This window comes from Lissotriton vulgaris, unplaced genomic scaffold (genome assembly GCF_964263255.1).
Source record: "Lissotriton vulgaris unplaced genomic scaffold, aLisVul1.2 SCAFFOLD_1323, whole genome shotgun sequence".
NCBI lineage: Eukaryota > Metazoa > Chordata > Amphibia > Caudata > Salamandridae > Lissotriton > Lissotriton vulgaris.
In genome coordinates this window covers 552,785-572,520 of record NW_028253179.1, presented here as the reverse complement: position 1 = coordinate 572,520, position 19,736 = coordinate 552,785, and the positions used below count along the sequence as shown (strand labels likewise).

Sequence of the window (19,736 nt, the reverse complement as noted above, 5' to 3'; positions counted from 1 at the left end):
TAATACTGCCCTTCTTAAGGATGCATTTTTGAACGTGGCTTTTTAAGTGTTTGCTAATGAATTGTTTATGTTCAGTAAAGAAGAAGATTCTGCTTTTCTATATATATAGGACTATTATAAGGTAGCTTCTAGGGACTTCATTAATAATTTTGTCTCCACAAATAAGAAATGTACATAAAAAGAATCTTGTAAGATATTGGAAAATATTACCATTCTAGAGCATACATATTAGACAAGAAGCCTAAATTATCAGCAGATGAATTTGTAAAAATGGAATTTAACAAAAGTCTACTGAAAGCTATTGTGGCTACTTCCTTCAGGTGAATAGAATATCCATTACTGTGGTGGAAAGTATACTCACAGAATTTTAACATAATTTTAGGGGGTGACTTTAATGCCAACTATGGTGATTGGCCTACATTCTTTGACCTATCTCCAATTAGGAATGCTGGTCATTTCCACTCAAAAAGGGATGCAAGGGGGAACGTACTTCACAGGTTTTTATCTGATTTTTTATCTGTGTAACTTCGCTGAAACCTTTGGGGTATTCCATAACCAAATTCTGACGTTTATTGGCTGATGTCTTTGAACTCTGATGGATTATGTTTTTGTTTCCAGAATATTGTACATCTAGGTTTAGTCTGGGAACACTCTGGCTAATGGTTATAGTGACTATAGTCCAAACATGTTAGTTTTAGTTATACATGAAATAACTAAAAGGCATCTTAACAAGGGCACTAACGATTTCACAGTTAAAGAGGAAGGGTTGACACTTAAATGAATAGCTGTTGATACGTCACCATTATTAGTTAACATTGTTAGAGAAAATCTACAAGAATTAGTTAAACCTGTCTTTCAAGTGACAATGGTCCTGCGGAATACATTATAGATGCCTCTGTTAACCTGGGCTGTTTTATTAGGAACTTCCTGCTGTAACCCATTAGATTACATGAACATGGTTTGACGACGCTCGTAGGGAGGCAAACCGGCATTTACATAAGGCTTTGAACAAGAGCCCTGGAAATAGGGAGGATGAATTCAGACGCCTGCTTAAGTATAACACTGCATTAAAAAGCAGGAAATCTCCCTTAAAGGAAGAGATGTGGGAGGACCTGATCACCTTCTGTAACAATGAAGATGCCATGAATTTCTGGGTACTAATGTACATTGACACATTTAATAGAGCACAGATGATTGGCCTAGGGCTCAATATCATAACCTACAAATAGGTGGCTCACTTTAGGTTTATCTACTGCCTAGTGAATTCAGGCGACCAGCAATTTAGTGATGCTGTATCATCAACCTATCCGCTTGCTATGAGGTTCCAGAGGTATGAGGTGGTAACAGCAATCATACAGAGCCCCTCTGCAAAGGCAACAGGCCCCAATGGAGTCTGGATGGACCTCTATAAATCAAGTATTTTCTTTAGGGATCCATCATCACCAACGCTTTACCACTTTATTACCATCTTCATGGTACAGCTATCTTTGTACCTGTTGTTAAAAAGGCCAGCAAACAAGACCCATGCTGCTACAGACCCATTTAATTACTTTGATTCAATTGTAAAGGTTGTGGGCCGCATGTTCCTAGATAGAATCGTGGGAAGGTCTGATGTCTTGAATATCCTTTCAAAGGTTCAATATGGAAGGGGGTCTGGAAAATGAAGGAATGCCTAAACCTTGAAATACACCATAGCGAAGGGGCCACATGTACATATCTTTGGATTTAAGCAGGCTTTTGACGGAGTTAATCGGTCAAAGCTCAGGGGCATTTTAACAGATGGTAAATGCGTGAGTTGACTTCCTTCGAGAGCTCCACAAGGGAGTACCAGCTTCAGTGAGATATGGCGAAGGGGGAAAATGCACGAAGTCATTTACATTAAATTGGGGAGTCAGACAAGGATGTGTCCTCACTCATGTTTTGTTCCTACTATACATCAACAACTTATACAAAACTAGACAGAACGGTATCGGTGAAAAGAAAAGCACAGAAAAAAGAATCAATGCTTGTAATGTCCATCAATTATAAAGGGTCAGTGCGCTCAACTTCCCGGAGTCTACCGTTAGGGCTCCAAACAATCCAGATAGTCAAAGTTTAAACAGAAGGAGCGCCGTTATTTCTGCAATAATTTCTCAGGTTCAAATGTTGATTACCACAATTCTTAATTGTAGCACAGTTCGTCAAGTGTTAGCGACAATGGTTCTGTTTCATCAAAGTGAATAATTTACAATCAATCCAAATCCAAGAAATAAACAGAGAACATTACAGCTGACGCGTTTCGTCCCGAATGGACATCATCAGGGCTCATAAATCAACTGTATGTGGACCACGTGAATTGCTGATTTTTTATGTCTCTGTAACGCGAACCAATGTACTATGGTCTTCCAATTCCAAAAGGTGTGTATCTCCAACGGTTAATAAATGACCCAGAACAGTCATGTGGTGGACAACACCATGTGCAGAAATGTAATTCAAAAGTGTAATAGGTTTTCCACAAGGAAGTATATGTTTCTTGGAGTAGAAATCATTGTTCTTGCCATTAAAACACATTTACTTCTGCCTTTACCCAGAGTCAATTTGAGAATGTTTCCAGGTTTGGGAAACTACCTTAAATTGCTCTGCAAATACTCACAACCATGTGGGTTTATGGATGTTCACCAACTATTGCTGCTGTACCTATAAACATTCTGGCTCATGTAATAGACATTCCCACATGGAAATTAGGCCATACTGGTGGAAGTACAAAGAGCAAATCCTATTTGCGACGGCCAATACCAATTCCATTCCTGATTCTGTGAACCCTGAAAGGCATTTTGCATTGCAAAACATTTATTTATACACATTTGCTGAACACCGGGGCAAAACAGCTTTATAAATTTGACCCACTGTAAGACAATCACTGGGTTTGTTGAAGTGAACAAGAGAGAAAATATTTTGAGTTTTGTGCCTTGCTCAATGAGTTAATTTATTGGTAATGAGCAGTGGTGGACTTGACTGGGGCCTTCCTGCTTTAATATGGGTAATATGCCCCCAGCAGCGTTATTTTACCAACTAGGCTGAGAGAGAAAACAAAGGTAACATTATCAACACTCTTTTAGGGTTTTGATTAGAGAAAAATATCAAATTAACATTAAATAATCAGGTCCATCTTTTAAAAATAAAGAGAGCTGCGATTATGTTTCACCTATTGCACAAACTTCAATTCCTGCCTCATCATAAGCCAGGAAGCTGATTACTTCCGTGAGCAAAGTTCATAGTTCATCATGGTGAAGAAAAAGCTAGGTAAATTGTACGACTACACCTTTGTAAGCAGGTCTGTATGTATGCTGTATTTGCATCATGCAAACACAGCAAAACGGCAGCAGAGTGTTGTTCAGGTTACAGTGCTCACTTAAACTATACCTCACTGATGAGGTCTATGTAGGATGAAACTGGTCTGGGACTGCTTAAATCCCTGACTGGAGGCACCCAGGGTGTTTGTCAGTTTGGGTTGGATTGTTCCTAATGAGTGCATATGATTGGTCCTTGTCCGGTGTGGCACAGTGGTTGAAAACTGATGGACTAGATTGCAGACCTGAATGATGACCAGTGGCTGCGATTAAATCAAGCATTCCTTCTATCACTTTGTTGCTTTCCTGCATTTTAGCAAGGTTGAGGCAGACCTGATGAATAAAGAGATGCTATTGCAGAACCTGGGTGCATGCATGAAGTAAGCCTTTCAATCTTCTTCGTTTCTGCACCTCTTAATTATCTCCAGTCTGATGGTGTCCTGGCTGCAAGTGTGCTGATAGTTACAGGAACCGGTGAGATTGTAAGCCAGATAGGCAGTGTGCCAGTCTTAATAGGTTGATAGATCATGCAACTGGTTTTGAAAATGGTACAATATGGCAAATGGAATTGAATCAGGATAGAACAGTACAGTCATATGTCTCCAGACTCTTAAATGGGGCAAATATGAATTCTGGGAGTCCATAGAGCAGGGACATCCAGATGTTGGAGTATAAGGTCTTGAATGGCAGTTTTGAGGTCACTTTCTGGGAGGAACGGTTTCACTTTCTTCAAGAGATATACTTGGTACAAAGCCATCTTGGTTTGTCTCTCCTCGTATCCCTTGAAGGTGAGTAAGGTGCTCAGGGTGAATCCAAGAGACTTGGGCTATCCAGGTTCATGTCAATGAAGCAGTTTTCAACTAGTTCTTGGTTGATGTTCTTGGTGTATAAAAAGGAATTCAATCTTAGTGGAGATAAGCTTCAGATAGGTGCTGGGCATGCAGGTCTGGATGAGGTGCAATTTTGAATCATTGGATCTTCGAAGTAGGCAACACTTTCTAGTAGAACTAGGTGTCATTTGGTGCACTGATGAATGCAGATATTGTTTTCAGTGAGGAGAATCTCAAGGGTCTCCATGTAGAGGTAGAAAGTGGTAGCATAAAAAGATGGAACTCTACATGTAGTAGGGATCTTCTGAGACGTGGAGATCTAATTTGAATCAAATGGAATCAGTTGAATTGGTAGGAGGAGACCCAGTAAAGATTGTTACGGACTGTAATTTCACAGGGCCAAATGCTAGCTAGCCAGAAAGGCTGGTTATTAGAGAATAAATGCTTAAAATCCCTACATGCACTAAAAGTTTTATTGACGTACAGCTCTCTCTTGTTCCTGCCACAAAGACAAATTTCAAGTCCAAGAGGTAAAGATATCAGCAAAACACATCCTCAATGTCCTTGTTTGTTAACTCTGTACCTATTGTTAGGTCTGAGTTTCCATTATAAAAGGCATTTTTTTATTTTCCTAATAACTTTGGTAAAATTAACAGAACATTCACAAATCTTTACAAAAGAAAATAAAAATAATCCAATTTAGGATGGCAAGTGTTGTGCAGATTGGCAGACTGGCAGATTGGCAGACTGGTTTAAAAAAAATAGTTTTTCCATTTCAACTTTTCATAAGATTATTTATTTTTCTCTACAGCAAAATTGCAGATGGAATTACACCAAGATTGGTATGAAAGTAGAGCGTTTCTCAAGAAAATACCCTCACTTGGTTTGCTGTAAAAAAATAAGGTATTTTTCAAGAAATCAGAATACAAAATGTTTTTGAGTGGTTCGTGGACAATCTGTAGAGTAACATTAAAAAAAAGAAAAATGTGATTAGAAGAGGGAACAATTTTGTTACTATTATTTTCAGACCCAAAAACCAAAGTAGGGTCCACAGATCCACAGATCCAAAACTTTGGATTGGCTGGCTGTAACAGAGGATTACTACTGGGTATGGGACTCAATTTCAGCAACCTGGAAGCCATAAAGGAGCAGGAGTAGCAAACAAAGAACTCTGGCTTAGGGGTATCATTTTTTAATTAAAAAAGAAAAAAAAATTTTTACAACAGCGTTCGCAGACCCCAGTTCAGCTTCTAGGTTTTGTACCCTTGGTAAAAGCTTTTGGCCACTAGTTGGACCACCTCTTGCGTTTGCATACCTGTAACAGGGTCCACAAACAAGAGGGGCCGAACAATGGCCTAAGAATCTGAGGGTTCACAAACCCCAAATGGGGAGAGCCAACCCCAAAAATGTTTTTAAACTAAAATATATATAAATGGAGTCAGCACCACCCTTGAAGGCCAATTAGATTGGGGGGAATGGTAGCCTGTGGTGGGTTCAGTGCAGGACCTGGACGGAGGCCAGGGTTCAGCACTAAACCCAACTACACACAGCAATGTCCCTGTGCTGCAGATATTAACTACCTGCAGCAAGCATTGGGGTAAAGTATATACTTAAATAGAATTTAAATGTAGCACATCAGAAAACACTGACATTCATTGATTACAAAAGGAAACCTAAAAACCAATACAATTTGCCAGTTATGGTTAGCTAAACAATCTAGAACTCGCACAACAGCCATGCAAACCATGACCATATGTTTATGTCAAACTCCCTTCTCTATAACCCATCCTACATTTCCATACACACAAGTCAGACTTTCTGACATCATATCAGGGTCACAGTGCCATAATGAGGTTGTGTAAATAAACCAGGGGGGTAGTAAATTGAATTCCACAACACTCAGACAAAGAAGTAGCATATTCTCATACAGAATCATATGGAAAGGCTCATGGGGTATTGTAAAAAGTATGCTACTTTAAAATTATTTTATGAAGCAAGATAAAATTCTAATAACTGGCGGATAAGCCATTTGAGCAAATATACCACACATTTCTAGAAAATAAGGCAAGTAATTAACGATGGAGACGAGTTGAAATTAAAATTAATACCTTAATATGTGACTCCAATAAAACCCAAATCTGCGAGACTTTCCTATCTCTATGTTTATATCCCTTTTTTAACTGCCTAAACATGTATAAATAAGAAATCCTGCAGAATTATAGCGTAAAACATTTACCACTATAGGAGCACGTGCTGCAGATGGAGCACCAATTATAGAAAGAGGCACCAGCAAACAAATTATAGTTAAGCCGTTTCTAGGAAGGAACACAAATGAGAGGAAGCAGGTTATCATTTTAGGCTCAGGCAGGTACATGCATGAAAATTATTCAGGACATTGTACACATTATGAAAAAAATGTCCAGCTATCAATAATATTAGAATCGAGCAATGAAAACAGATTTTAATACAAAAACTGTAAACCAACATACTTGCGATGAACGGATAAAGCTGAGTTCGGCACGCAGTGTCACGAGTTTGCCATTCTGGTATGCAGTTGTGATGGGAGCTGCGGTATAGTTTATTACAAAGGAATCCCCAACTGAAATGAGAATAACATTTGTTTCACAAATATAAGCCAGCAGGAATTGGGAATGCCAAAAGGTCTGGCTTAAGAGTGAAAGTGTCTATTGTGTCATTGATTGAATGATGGATTCAGGCATTCAAACATCATACATGCATTTGGCCACGCGTCTTGTCCCTCATGCATCCCAACGTTCATCAGCTGAATCATTCTTGCATTCACACTCTGACGCAAATGTAATAAAACACACATGCTCAGCAACATATGCAAGATTGCACAGAGCTATAGGTATACAAGCTGTAAAGGCATATAAATCTTGGACTGGATGAATAGTAATATTCTTTCAGACAAGCAGTAATAACTAGAAAATTAAATAACTAGCAATGTATATTCACACATATTATTGATTGATGAGATCTGGAAGATAATGATATAGTTATGCATCCCTGTGTAAAAGTAAAATGAATATTACAGTACACTTAAAAAAAAAAAACGAAAAATTATTTCAGAGGTTCAGTTAGGGTTCTGGATACCATTTTCATATGGGAGAAACTTACTTCTTACTTTGTGAAATCAAAAGTAAAAATTTCATAGGATGTAAAAATTAGCTTTCTTTCTTGGCAGGAGGGATCTTAAGCAGTTTCAATAAAAAAAAGAAATTCTGGACATTTATGAAATATGTGCATCCTTCCTAGTACAATATATAATACATAGTGTGCTCATCTCTCCAAAGGCCCACTTCTTGTGAGACATACAGTGCTTTTTCACAATTAATATACACCCCAAGTAAATGTGTGTACTATTTAATATTGTGCAAGAATGAAAGAAGCTTCTCTTCTGTTTCTCAAGAGATAGGACGTAAACAGAACATTCAAAAAAGTTGTACAGAATAAAAGGATGTTTTATTGTCTAGAAGCACCAACAATGCAACCCTGACTCCCCTGGCTTCACATTACAACACATAAAATCTATCTATGACTCCAATTTTTTTTTAACTATTTGAATGAGCTGCATAAAAAGATGTGGTTTGCTGAGAGGACGCCTATGGCGGTGTTGTAGAGTGGAGTCTCATATTTGAAAGCCAGACGTATCACGGCCACTGAAGAACCTTTCAAGTAGCAAGATAAGTTTGCTACAAAAGCATTACAGGCCTGTGAAGCGCAACATCCTTGCACACTAAAGAGCCACTTAAAGTATTCTCACAGTGTGAACCGCTGAGAAAAACTTCAGTGTCCAAATTCAACACTGAAATATGAAAGGTAATTCCCAATACTCCTGTATAAACCCTTCCCCAATGCTTCGTATCTGCCCACTTGGTGGTACTGCAGACAGTACTGAAAATGAAATATCGAAATCGGCAGGGTGATGTATCCATTAAATTATCCAATCCACGGATGGTGTTTCAGCAACAGTAAAAGGTAACTTCTCTAGTTTTTTCTATGTGTAACATCTTTGCGTGCCATTAGTATCTGCGGTTTTGTAAGGTGGTAAAGTGAAAACAGACTTGGTGGCATTAATAGGTTGCCATGGCACATGGCCAGAACGTAATGTTTTTAGTGTCCAGATAAACAGCAGAATAGACCTAAACTGTGACTGCCCATGTTGTAATGTGGATATGTCTTGTTGAATAATGTCTATTGCCAATGACACTAGGTTTCCCAAAAAGTATATTCTAGATAACAAGGTGGTCATTCCACTGTCAACCACTACTACAGCCTTTTCTAAAAATTGGCCCTGTCAATTTCATGCAGTCTTTCAGCAGCTTCCTGCTGAAAAACCTTCCATATTTTGTTGTATATAATGACATGGTTTTCGAGGACCTACTAAAAAGACCTTGAACTCCAGGTCATCAGAAAAAAGGGACCAGTGTTGTTTCACCTGAGACAATAATGAGATTATTAGGCAATCAAGGCACAAATTCCCAATACTGTTAGTAGTCACCACACCAGGTGTTCAGACTGCACGTCAGGCCTACTGATCATAAACCCTTGGTGTTACCGAGGAATCTTGCCTGACATCTGTTAGTGTCTAACAGCCAAACCAAACATTCCTTTCTATTGGGATCTGAAAATTGTATGTGGCATTAGGTAGGATGGTGTCCAATGTTTCCTCCTTGTATTTTGTAAACTGCTGCCAGTTTTCAAAAAGTGCAAATGAGGGAATGCTTGGTGTGTTCAAATATTTCATCTTAGCTAATCCAAGACATGATATTTATTGCAGTCTTGTTCAGGAAATCATCTGTTGTGGTATTAGACATGCTCTAAACAAAGCCTCAGTTCACTAAACCTGCCGGACTTTTGCCCCCAAAATCAAACCTTTCACTCAGTCACTCATGCGCTCTCTCAGAGAAATATACAAGTGATACACAGAGAGGCATTTTCAATATTTATGGAACCATCGTGAATCTTGTATAGAATATTTGTGCTGCAATGATCGATAGACAGAAGCAGATAAAACTGATTAGCAGTGTAAGGATAGTGAACAAAATAAATAGTTCCCCCATCTTGATAAAACAACGTATATATGCAAGCATATAAGAACTGTATCTAGGGTACTCCTACTATGTATTCCCTAACCTAGTTGCTTGGGTGTGTGTGTGTGTTCTGCCAAGAATCCCCTATTGGATGATCCAACCCCCATTACCTGAAGGGAAAGTATTTAGGTCCCAGTTTTCGTCTCAGGTTGGACATCCCTCCTATCCCTCCTTGCAGAGGGATCATCAAGCAGCTGGGCTGAGATTTCAGCATGTAGTGATCTCGCAATGACAGCAAGTGCTCTTCTGCCCCAACCCGGAAATGCTTGTTTATTTATACCAAAAAGCGTCCTTGCTCCGGAGCTGAGACCTTTGTCAGGCTACCATTTTTTGTGATCTATTGATAGCTGTGTCACCTCATGGATGAATTATAAACAATCACATTTGCACAATGTATGTTTGAACCTTGTACAAGATGTTCAAGATGCCGTAATAGTGTTCTTACAAAGTGGAATTTGTAAGCAAATGTAGTTTCATGGAAGCTAATCCTGCACGGTCACGCACGCAAATGTGTGTCAAAAGTCCTCGTGTGAAAAAGCAGGAAACTTAGAAAAATGTGTGCATGTTAAAATGGCAGCGTTTCTCCCCGGGCCTTAACTGACAGATGTATTGGGCTTATCCTAGTCTTTCTATCATGTCATCGACGTGAGGTAATGGGTACATGTCAAACTTCCAAATCTTATTAACCTCTCTGAAATCTATACAATATCTAATGGTGCAGTCTGGTTTTAGTACCACTATTACTGGTGAGTTCCAATGACTCATAAAGAACTCCATAACCCTTAGTGTGAGCATTTTGCGTACCTCCTCTTTGATGGCTTGTCGTCGGGCTTTGGGTATGCAATATGGTATCAAGGCATACTCGTTTTCCCGGTTCATTAACTGTGAGGTTCCGTGAGAATCATAATGACGTTTTGGGCTTGTTCGAATATGGACGAGTTTGGTATCTATGAACCGCAAATGACGAGTTTAGTAGGTGTACGCGTTTTCGCTACTCTACTTTGCAGTGTTCGTCTTATTCGTGGGTTTCTCCATCTGAACCCACGGGTTCCATTTTAGATACGGCATCCATTTTGTTTCTTGCCCTCACGTAGTCGGCGAACGTACAATGTCCGCTTCATGACCCTGGGTTTCCCAAGCTCTTGCAGAAGATGTACATCCCTTTGAGTGTGTCTTTATGACTAGGGGGATGACACGGCAAAGGAAGATGGCCCCGCTCGAGGCTCATCTTGTGGTGCCGGTCTATTGTTTCAGTCTTGCATGCATTAGGCTTGAATCCTTTGATCCTGCGATCACGCTCCGATATTGCCCCTACACTCTTTTCAAATCTGTAGTCTGTCTTTGTCTTCCTTGCACCTGTTTCTGTCTCTTCTCTTAGCTCGTTTACAGCCAGAATGGAATGTGCCTAATGGTGGGATAACGTGCTTTTACAGTTGGGAACCGGCAATGCTACTGTAATTATGTTCCAGGCTTCTGAAAACATGAATGCAATCCTTTTGAAGTTTACTGTGGGAACTAAGTTGTAACCTTTTGTTCGCCATGTTGTGCAATGACGAAAATGTGTATAAAAGGAGCGATCCACTTTTTCAATTCGAAGCAGACTCTCAGAACCTACACTTCGTTGTACTTCTTGCGATCTCTGTATCCCTGCAGTAAATAAACGCTGATCTTTGACGCCGAAAGAAGTGTCCCGTGTCTCTGATTTGTACGCCGGAACAGGTAACCCACGAAGGTTTCTGGTGTTGTCCCCTGGCACCGCTGGGCCTTAGAATAGCCCAGTCCTTCAGTTGACGCCCAACGTAGGGCGACATCAGCGGTACCGGTCCAAAGCCCGACGATCGTGAGGAGCTTCGTGTGAAATCTCCGAGGGAAGGTGCACCCCGCTTCATCGATCCTGTTGTCGAAATAAGTGGGCCGAAGATTTTTCCCGCGAAGATTCCCGCCTCCTGACGGCTGCGACGGACTGATGCTCTGACTGTCGACCTGTTTTGGCGCCTGGCGTAGTCCTTTGTACAGCGAGACGATAGACGGGCCTTCCTGGTGACGCCATTGTTCTCTCAGTTAAGTATTTGTGGGTCGCTCCCAGTACACTTGGTTGTTGTTGTTGAAACTTGGTTGTTTGCATGGTTCCATTGCATTTGTGGTTCTTAGTTGTTGGTTCTTAGTTGTTGGGTTTTTCTTTGACGATTGCAATTGCCAAAAACCGAGGGTCTCGTATTTTTGCGAGGATATCGTAATTCGATAACCCTTGAAGTTTGTAAACTCGGTTAGTGTGCACGATGCCTGGCCGTAGTACTTTGTTTGGTTTCCTTAAATGTTGCAGCACGGATTCCCGGTTGGAGGACTCATGTCCGATACCTCCAGTTGGAACTCCGATTTATGAGCTCTATAGTCGACACGGAGTGGGCCCTATTGTATATAATGAATATTGGATCCGTTATACTAAAAATGATGGTGTCCTTAGTTGGCCACCTCATGGCAGTTTTGAAACTGAGATTTTAGATAATCTCGAGGCGAAATTGTTTAAAAAGAAAGCTAGGCCAGCAATGTTTGATTCCTTTCGGTTATGGCGCAAAGAGGCCAAGCAGAAAGAAATAAAACAGATTAAGAAAAATAAGAGAGATGGCATCATTACGATGATGCAAGGTGCTGAACAGTATCAGCGAGATAAAGAAGAGAAGGCAAAGGAAGTTTTTACCAGATTGCATCGTATGGCGGTGGAAAAATGTTATCCGGTTTTACCGTCAAGTTCCGATAAGAAGGGAGAGGAATCGACAGAGGATCCTTTGTTATCCTATTTATTAAATTCACCACCTCCTTATGTACAGGGTGCTACAGTAACTGTAGTTCCTCCTGTTCCTCCACCTGTTATTCCGGCAGCTGCTGGTCAGCCTGTCATTGGTCCTGTTCTTTCGAATCCTCTTGTTCCTCAAGTGGTCCCTGCTCCTTTACCCGCTCTTCTTCCTACTGCTCCATTGCCTGTACCTTCTCAGTCTATTGTTCCTGCTACTCCTGCTATCTTGGCTACTTCTACTGCTCCTACGTTCAGTCCTCACGTTGTTGCCCCTGTACTTCTCTCCTCTTCTCCTTCTGTTCGTAGTCGTATACCTAATGCTGTTGCTAATCTCTATTCTCCACTTTTCGGATCGATACTTGGGTCCGATGTCTCTGACATCTCTCAGAGACGAAGCCAAATGCCTGGAGGTAGGGAGAGTGAGACGTTAATCATTATGGCGCGTAGGTGGATTAGACATCCTGCTAAGTACACTCCGCGCATAGTTTTCGATACGTTTTCCCAGCTCAATGAGCCCACACAAAGATTTGTGTTCGAGGAAATGTGTAAATCCTTGAGAGAAGAGTGGGATAATGATGAGGTAGATAATGTACCGCCCGATATGACTGAACTTCAGAATCAGTTTTCGAACGGTATGATTGTAGGTGGTAATGTACAACATGCATTAGAACGTTTGTTAGCTTTTCGATCTACAGTGCCTCCTCGAGTGTCGTTTGACGACGACTCCGATGATTCGAAAGCACAAGCTGGTCAGTATCCTATGCGAGAAGTTCCCCCAGTGTGGATGCCGGGTGATGCTGCTCACGTTCCTCCCATTTTGCCACACTTCCAGAGAGTTTGGATACACCTCCGATGGAAGCGGTCGGAAGTTTTGCAGGTGAAACAATCTTTACCTGACCCCCGGAAAAATCCTGCAGGTTATTACAAGGAGTTATCCCAACTTGTGGATGCTACTATTATGAACCTTGCTGATATTGATATGTTGTTTGGCAACGTAGTACCTCAACCGATTTGGGCGAAAAGTCTTCTAGGACGCAGTCGCGCTCTGACTCCTCTACACCCAGATCTATGCTTGGGTATAATCAATGTGCATATTGTAGGGGTGAAGGCCATTTAAAGTTTAATTGTCCTGTTTTACGTGACCGAAATAATGGTGTTTCGGCCAAAGGAGGTCGTAGTGGTCCTCAGCAGGCATCTCGTGGTAGAGGTCGTGGCACCTCTCAAAACCAAAATGAGCGTTCTACTGCTTCATCGGACGTGGACAATTGTTTTGATCAACGAAATACATCGCCTGGTAGATCTGCTCAGTATCATGTGGATGACTATTATGTTGAGCATGACATTGATGCAGACGGTAATTACTAGGACAGCCATGGACAAAGAGAGGGAGTAGTATCAGTTCCGGTTGATCAGAGAGGGCCTTACCTCGCAGTTGCCACATCGGGCGTAGTTGAGCCTTTTCTGTTGGACACTGGTGCAGCAAAAAGTTCCATCATGCATTCGAAACTCCCTGGCACACCTTTGTCTGGCTTAACAAATGTTTCCGTTGGATTCTCTGGCGCCCCGGTTAGCAATCCAGTTTCTAGCCCCTGGTCCCTTACGATAGGGCCACATGAGCTAGAGGATCCTTTGATTTTAACTACTGGTTGTGGTGAGAATCTTTTGGGTCTGGATTTGTTGAAGCGGTTATATGCGACTCTGTATTGCTCTCCTACGGGAGTGGAGCTTTCATTAGGTCAGAGAGTGATCTCTCCTATGTACTTGTCAACTGATAAGCTCCCACCGGAATCGAGTTCCCTTCCTGAGTCTTTATGGGCAACAGGTCCCAATGATGTGGGCCTACTGAACATTCCACCTTACGTAGTCCAATTGAAATCGAATGTGCGATTACCACGTATCCCCCAGTATCGAATCTCTCTTGATGGTGAGCGTGCGCTTTTAGCGATCATTTATGACTTGATCGAAAAGGATGTCATCGAAGAAACTCGGGGTAATGTGTGTAATAGTCCGGTGTTACCTATTCTGAAACGTACTGACCCATCTAAGCCTCCTGTGTACCGTTTTGTCATTGATTTGAGAGAAGTGAATAAAATCGTGATCCCACAGTTTCCCGTGGTGCCTGACATTACAGCTTTGCTGACCCTGATTCCAGCCCCTGCCTCCTGGTTTTCGGTGATCGACCTAAAGAATGCTTTCTTTAGCATTCCGATTGCTGAGGAAAGCAGAGATCTATTCGGCTTCTCATTAGGTGGTCGCAGCTTCAGGTTTAAACGCGCTCCTCAGGGCTACTGTGAGAGTCCATCGATCTACAGTCAAGCCCTTAAGAGTCAACTTGATGCGTTTGTGTTACCGGCTGGTGCGGCCTTGATTCAGTACGTTGATGATCTGTTAGTGGCTGCTGATACTGAGCAGATTTGCAAAACTGCTACAGTATCGCTGTTACAGCATCTATGTGACTTACATCACAAGGTGTCACCTTCTAAGCTACAGTATTGTTGTCAAGAAGTAACCTATTTAGGTCACTTATTATCAAAGGTGGGAAGAAGGTTGACCCCAGAAAGAATTGCAGCGATTGCTCGAATGACTGTGCCAACAACTCAGAGAGATGTACGTGTCTTTCTAGGTATCACGTCATACTGCAGACAATGGATTCCAAACTTTTCATTGTTAGCGAAGCCATTGTTAGCTCTTACGTGCAAGGATGTTCTGACTCCTTTGCCATGGACTGAAGAGTGTCAGAAAAGTTTTTCTGAATTGCGTGATGCGTTGTGTTCGGCTCCTGTGTTAGGTACTGCTGATTACAGTAAGCCGTTTACACTATACGTTCACGAGAGGGAAGGTTGTGCGTTGAGTGTCTTGACGCAACAATTTGGTGGTAAGCAGCGTCCATGTGCATATTTTTCCTCGACCTTAGACCCAGTAGCTAGAGCATTGCCAAGTTGTCTAAAAGCGACAGCGGCAGCTGCGGTGTCCATTCGACAGTCCGCAGGTCTGGTCATGGATAATATGCTCACAGTGATGGTCCCGCATGCAGTTGACACTCTCTTGAATCGAACGAAAACTCAACACTTGACGAGCGCAAGGTTGTCTGGTTATGAGTTGACACTTTTGGCAAGTCATATACAGATAAAACGTTGTAATGTGCTGAATCCAGCGACATTGTTGCCAATTAATGTGGAATTAGGTGATGTAGCACCACATGACTGTTATTTAAGAACTGAAGAAGAAACGAAGGGTCGTATTGACCTGAAAAATACTCCATTGGTGGATCCTGATGGTACTTTGTATGTTGATGGTTCATGCTTCAAGTTGCCGAATGGTGATGTGACGACTGCGTATGCTGTAGTGACGCTGAGTACGGTTGTGGAAACTGCGAGATTGAGTCAGAATTCAGCGCAAGCGGCAGAGTTGATTGCGTTAACGAGAGCGTGTGTTTTGTCTGAAGGGAAGCGAGTGAATGTGTTTACTGACAGTCAGTATGCATTTGGCGTAGCACATAGCTTTGGTCGATTGTGGAGAGAAAGAGGATTTATGACATCGCATGGTACGAAGATCCAACACGGACAGCTCATGAACGATCTTTTGGACGCACTTACATTGCCTAAGCAGGTGGCAATCATTAAATGCAGCGCGCATCGAAAGATTACGGATGATTACGGATGATGTTGGTCATGGTTTGCGGATGAGATCGCTAAGGAAACGGCCAAGAATCTGACAACTCGAATGTATGTTACGAGTTCAGTGAGGTGGCCAACGGAGACTGGTATGTGTGAGGACACTGTTGAGAGTGTGAAAGCGATTCAGAATGAGGCCACCGAAACTGAAAAGACTAAGTGGAAAGAAAGCACGGGAAAGTTAGACGTGAATGGATGTCGGGTTGATTTGTCAGAATGTCAGAGATGGATGTTACCGGATGCGTATGTGCTTGCCGTTGTTACTATGGCTCACGGCATGTCACATATTAGCGCGAAAGGTATATGTAAGTTGTTGTCTCCTGTATGGAAGAATGATGGGATTGCTAAGTGTGCTGAGAGAGTTGTTAAGAACTGTATGGTATGTTTGATGTATAATCCTGGCAAGGGCACCCCCACTCCACCTGGTCATTTTGCTCCTCCTACATGTCCCTTTGAAGTTATCCAGTTGGACTTCATCCATATGGAGAGATGCAATAACCTGAAGTATGTCTTGGTTGTGGTTTGCGCGTTCTCCAGATGGATCGAGGCCTACCCTCTTAAAGATAATACTGCCCTGTCCACAGCGAAAGTCCAACTCAAGGAATATTTTCCTCGGTATGGAATGCCACGGATCGTATGGTCGGATAACGGAAGTGAGTTTGTGGGAAGTGTGATGAAGAGTGTGTGTATGGGCCTTGGAATAAGTCAAAAATTCCATAGCGCTAATCATCCTCAATCGGCGGGTTTAGTGGAAGGGTACAATGGTAGTAAACAAAGAGTATTGTACAGAGTTCCCCGGTGGGAGCCAGTGGTTTAGCTCAGTTTGTCTTTTCTCTCACTGATTATAAAGGGGTAAGTGCATGGTGTAGACCCTTTTCAGAATATAAGGATACCTCACACAGGTTACCGGCAGGACAACAACTGTTGTCCCAGCCGATGGCCGTCCAGCGTCATCATCGGTATCCTGCTCCTACGGCAGGCTGGCGGTGCAATGCCCGTCGGGCAGCAGGGGGAGCTGCACTTTGGCGGAGATCTTTTATTCCGAGCCAACGGGTGTGTGTGTGTGAGGGGCCTAAAAAAGTGCAATAGTGAGCGTGGGGGTGTGTGTGTCTAAAAAAAGTCAGTCGAGTCCATTGGAGATTATTTTAATAGTCAGGCTCACTGCTTTATTAAAAATAAAGGGGTATTAAGGAGTGATGGGCAATGGGACCAATCCTTATTCAACCCTTGATGTGTATGCGGTCGACATGTTTCTTGCCATAAGGGCAATTCGTCAGGACCTTAGTGCTCATATGATTGCTGGAATCCTCTCGAGTAAGAGGACTCCGGTATACGACCTGTTTAGTATCGCACAAAAATGGTTCCTTGCGGGGACCTCCTGGGAACTAGAGAGAAATAAGCAGACATTAATGATGTTGAAGTTTGTTGTACCCTGAATACATCATATCGTGCCTGTGTTCACGGTGACAGTAATGCGTGCCCAGTGAACAAAAACTGCATGATTCATGACAGTGTATAGTGGTACTGTGAGAGAAAAGAATTAAACAGTATTAAAAAGTACAGAGCGCGAGAAGATCACGTTCTGTATTAGGCTGCCATGCTGTTCAGTTATAGCATGCATCATGGTGAAAAGGCTGGACTCACGGCGGTGAAACATGCTGAGTAGGGTGGGCAATCACAATTCAGGGCCAGTGGTAATGTTGCACCCTAACACAGTCAGTTGGCGTGAGGAGCCTGTGTTTAAAATTATATATAGACTAAAGAGTTTAGCCACAATAACAAAGAACCGCACAGATAGAACGATCATGTATAATTTGACACTCTGTCTTTAAATGAGGTCGGCGCCGGCGTGGTGATCGCGATCACCCGCGAGGTTACAAATAAATAAATAAAGTGCCCTGCTCGCCGAGCGCGCGTGAGCAAGGACAATGTCAATATCCAGGATGCGCTTACCCGTTGTGAATCCTCCTGAAGGTCTCACGAGCTGTCCAGGTGGGGCCAGCAGCGAGTGAGGAGTTCCTACAGGGAGAGTAAGGCATCCCGCGGGACCGTTAGGAAAATACCAGCCGTACGGTAACCCGCGTGAAGGAATACAGCTGAGTAGTGAGTTGCCGCGTGTCTGGCAGAGAGCACGCGGAGTTCAGGGATTAGCGCAACACCTTACCTCAAAAGTCGCTGATGCAGGCATCTCAGCACCTACCCCTCCCACGAATACACCGAAGTCAGGACAGCCAGCAAAGTAGTGGGGCACTGTCCGGTGCAGATAAGGGAGAGTTGAGCGCGCACCAAGGGGGCGTGTCCCTCCGGTTGCTAGGCTACGGCACGCAGGAGTAGAGAGCAAAGAGGGATTGCTCAAAACAGCGAGGCAAGTACACTTCAATGCGGGGGCCATTTTGGAAAGGGGAGAGTTGTCTGGTGAGACGTGTTGGTAATCGTCTGGGTATGGACAATATAGTCCTGATTAAAGACTATCTGGCGAGTGTCGTCCAGGGCACCCCATCGTTCAGCCCCAGTTCATCGCAATGTAGTCGATGTACCCATCTTTGTTCGAGTCTGAAGAGGGCTTGTTGATTGAAGTTTGGTAAACATTCAAGGACAGTCCACCAAATGTTTTCTGGGAAATGATTGTTTTCTTTGCAGTGTTCAAAAAGCTTGGTGTGTGTCTTGTGACACCGAATGTTGCTGTTGTGCTCCATTATCCGATGTTTAACAGGGCGCATGGTCATCCCAATGTACAACATCTCACAAGGGCAGATTAAAACATAAATGCATCTAGAGCTGTTGCAGTTAGTGTGTTTGTTCATTGTCCAAGTGTAGTTGCTTTGGAGTTCAATGGTTTTGCCCTGGATGGTCTGGGGGCATACAACGCAGGAACCACAGCGATAGTGCCCAGTTACTGGAGGGAGGTCCCAGAGAGTATTGACAGCTTGGGTGTTGGTTTTCTTAGGACGGGTGTGAATAAGAGTGTCCTTTAGGTTTGCCGTCCTCTTAAATGCAAACCGTGGGCGCGGTAGCTCCATCCCTGCAGAGTTGAGAATGCCCCAATGTGAATTGACGGTTTTTTTAATGAATGATGAGTGTTTCGTGAACGAGGTCACGCAGGTAATCGTGTCATCTTGCTCTTTGGGATGCACCTCGAGCAGGGCTTCTCTATTGTTGTTAAGGGCTCTTTTGGTGGAAGTTTTCAGAAGACGTGTGGGATAGCCCCGGTCCAGAAGCTTGGTTTGTAGGGAATGTGCTTGCTGTTTGAAATCAGTAGTTGAACTACAATTTCTCCGTAGGCGGAGAAATTGTCCGAAAGGTAAATTGTCCCTCAAGGATCTCGTGTGGTGGCTAGTATAAGGCAATAGACTATTTCTGTCAGTGTCCTTTTTGTATAGAGTGGTACTGATAATGGTTGGTTCCAGGGATATGGTAAGGTCCAAATAAGGTATGGATTTATTGGAGATCGTGCCCGTGAACTTTAAAAATGGGTCTTGTTGGTTTATCCACGTACAGAAGGCCTCACATGTCACACGGTCACCCTTCCAGAACACCAGGATGTCGTCGATGTATCGACGCCAACACGTGAGATTTTCACCGTATGGATTGTGTTCAGGGGGGTAGATGCATTTTTTCTCAAATGATGCCATATAGATACATGCCAGGCTCGGCGCACAGGTCGAGCCCATCGATGTTCCACGGACTTGGTGGTATAGATTGGATTCATATTTGAAAAAATTCTCAGTAAGAGCAATGTGTGCCAACTCCATTATGAATGATATCGGGGTGGGGGACAACCAATCCTCTTGTCGTAGAAGTGAGTCTACTGCTTCCAGCGTTGCTTGTTGAGGTATGTTTGTATACAACGCTTCCACGTCGAGGGTAAGGAGGAGATCGATATCTTCTCTGCCATCCATGTCGTCAATGAGACGTAGCACATCTCTGGTGTCTTGTAAATAAGACGGGATGAGTTTAACTAATGGCTGAAGAAATGCATCGCAAAATTGGGACAG

At 42.7% G+C, this 19,736-nt stretch overlaps 1 protein-coding gene across 1 annotated transcript in view; it reads right to left on the bottom strand.

Moving 5' to 3' along the window:
* The window catches only part of LOC147661128 (limbin-like), a gene marked incomplete at its 3' end in the record, with an annotated part of 233,580 nt that overhangs the window by 98,616 nt on the left and 115,228 nt on the right, over positions 1-19,736 (bottom strand). Inside the window, exon 6 of the mRNA XM_086951303.1 lies at positions 6,649-6,758. Within this exon, the coding sequence (XP_086807429.1) occupies positions 6,649-6,758 (110 nt within the window). The remainder of the gene's footprint in view (positions 1-6,648; positions 6,759-19,736) is intronic.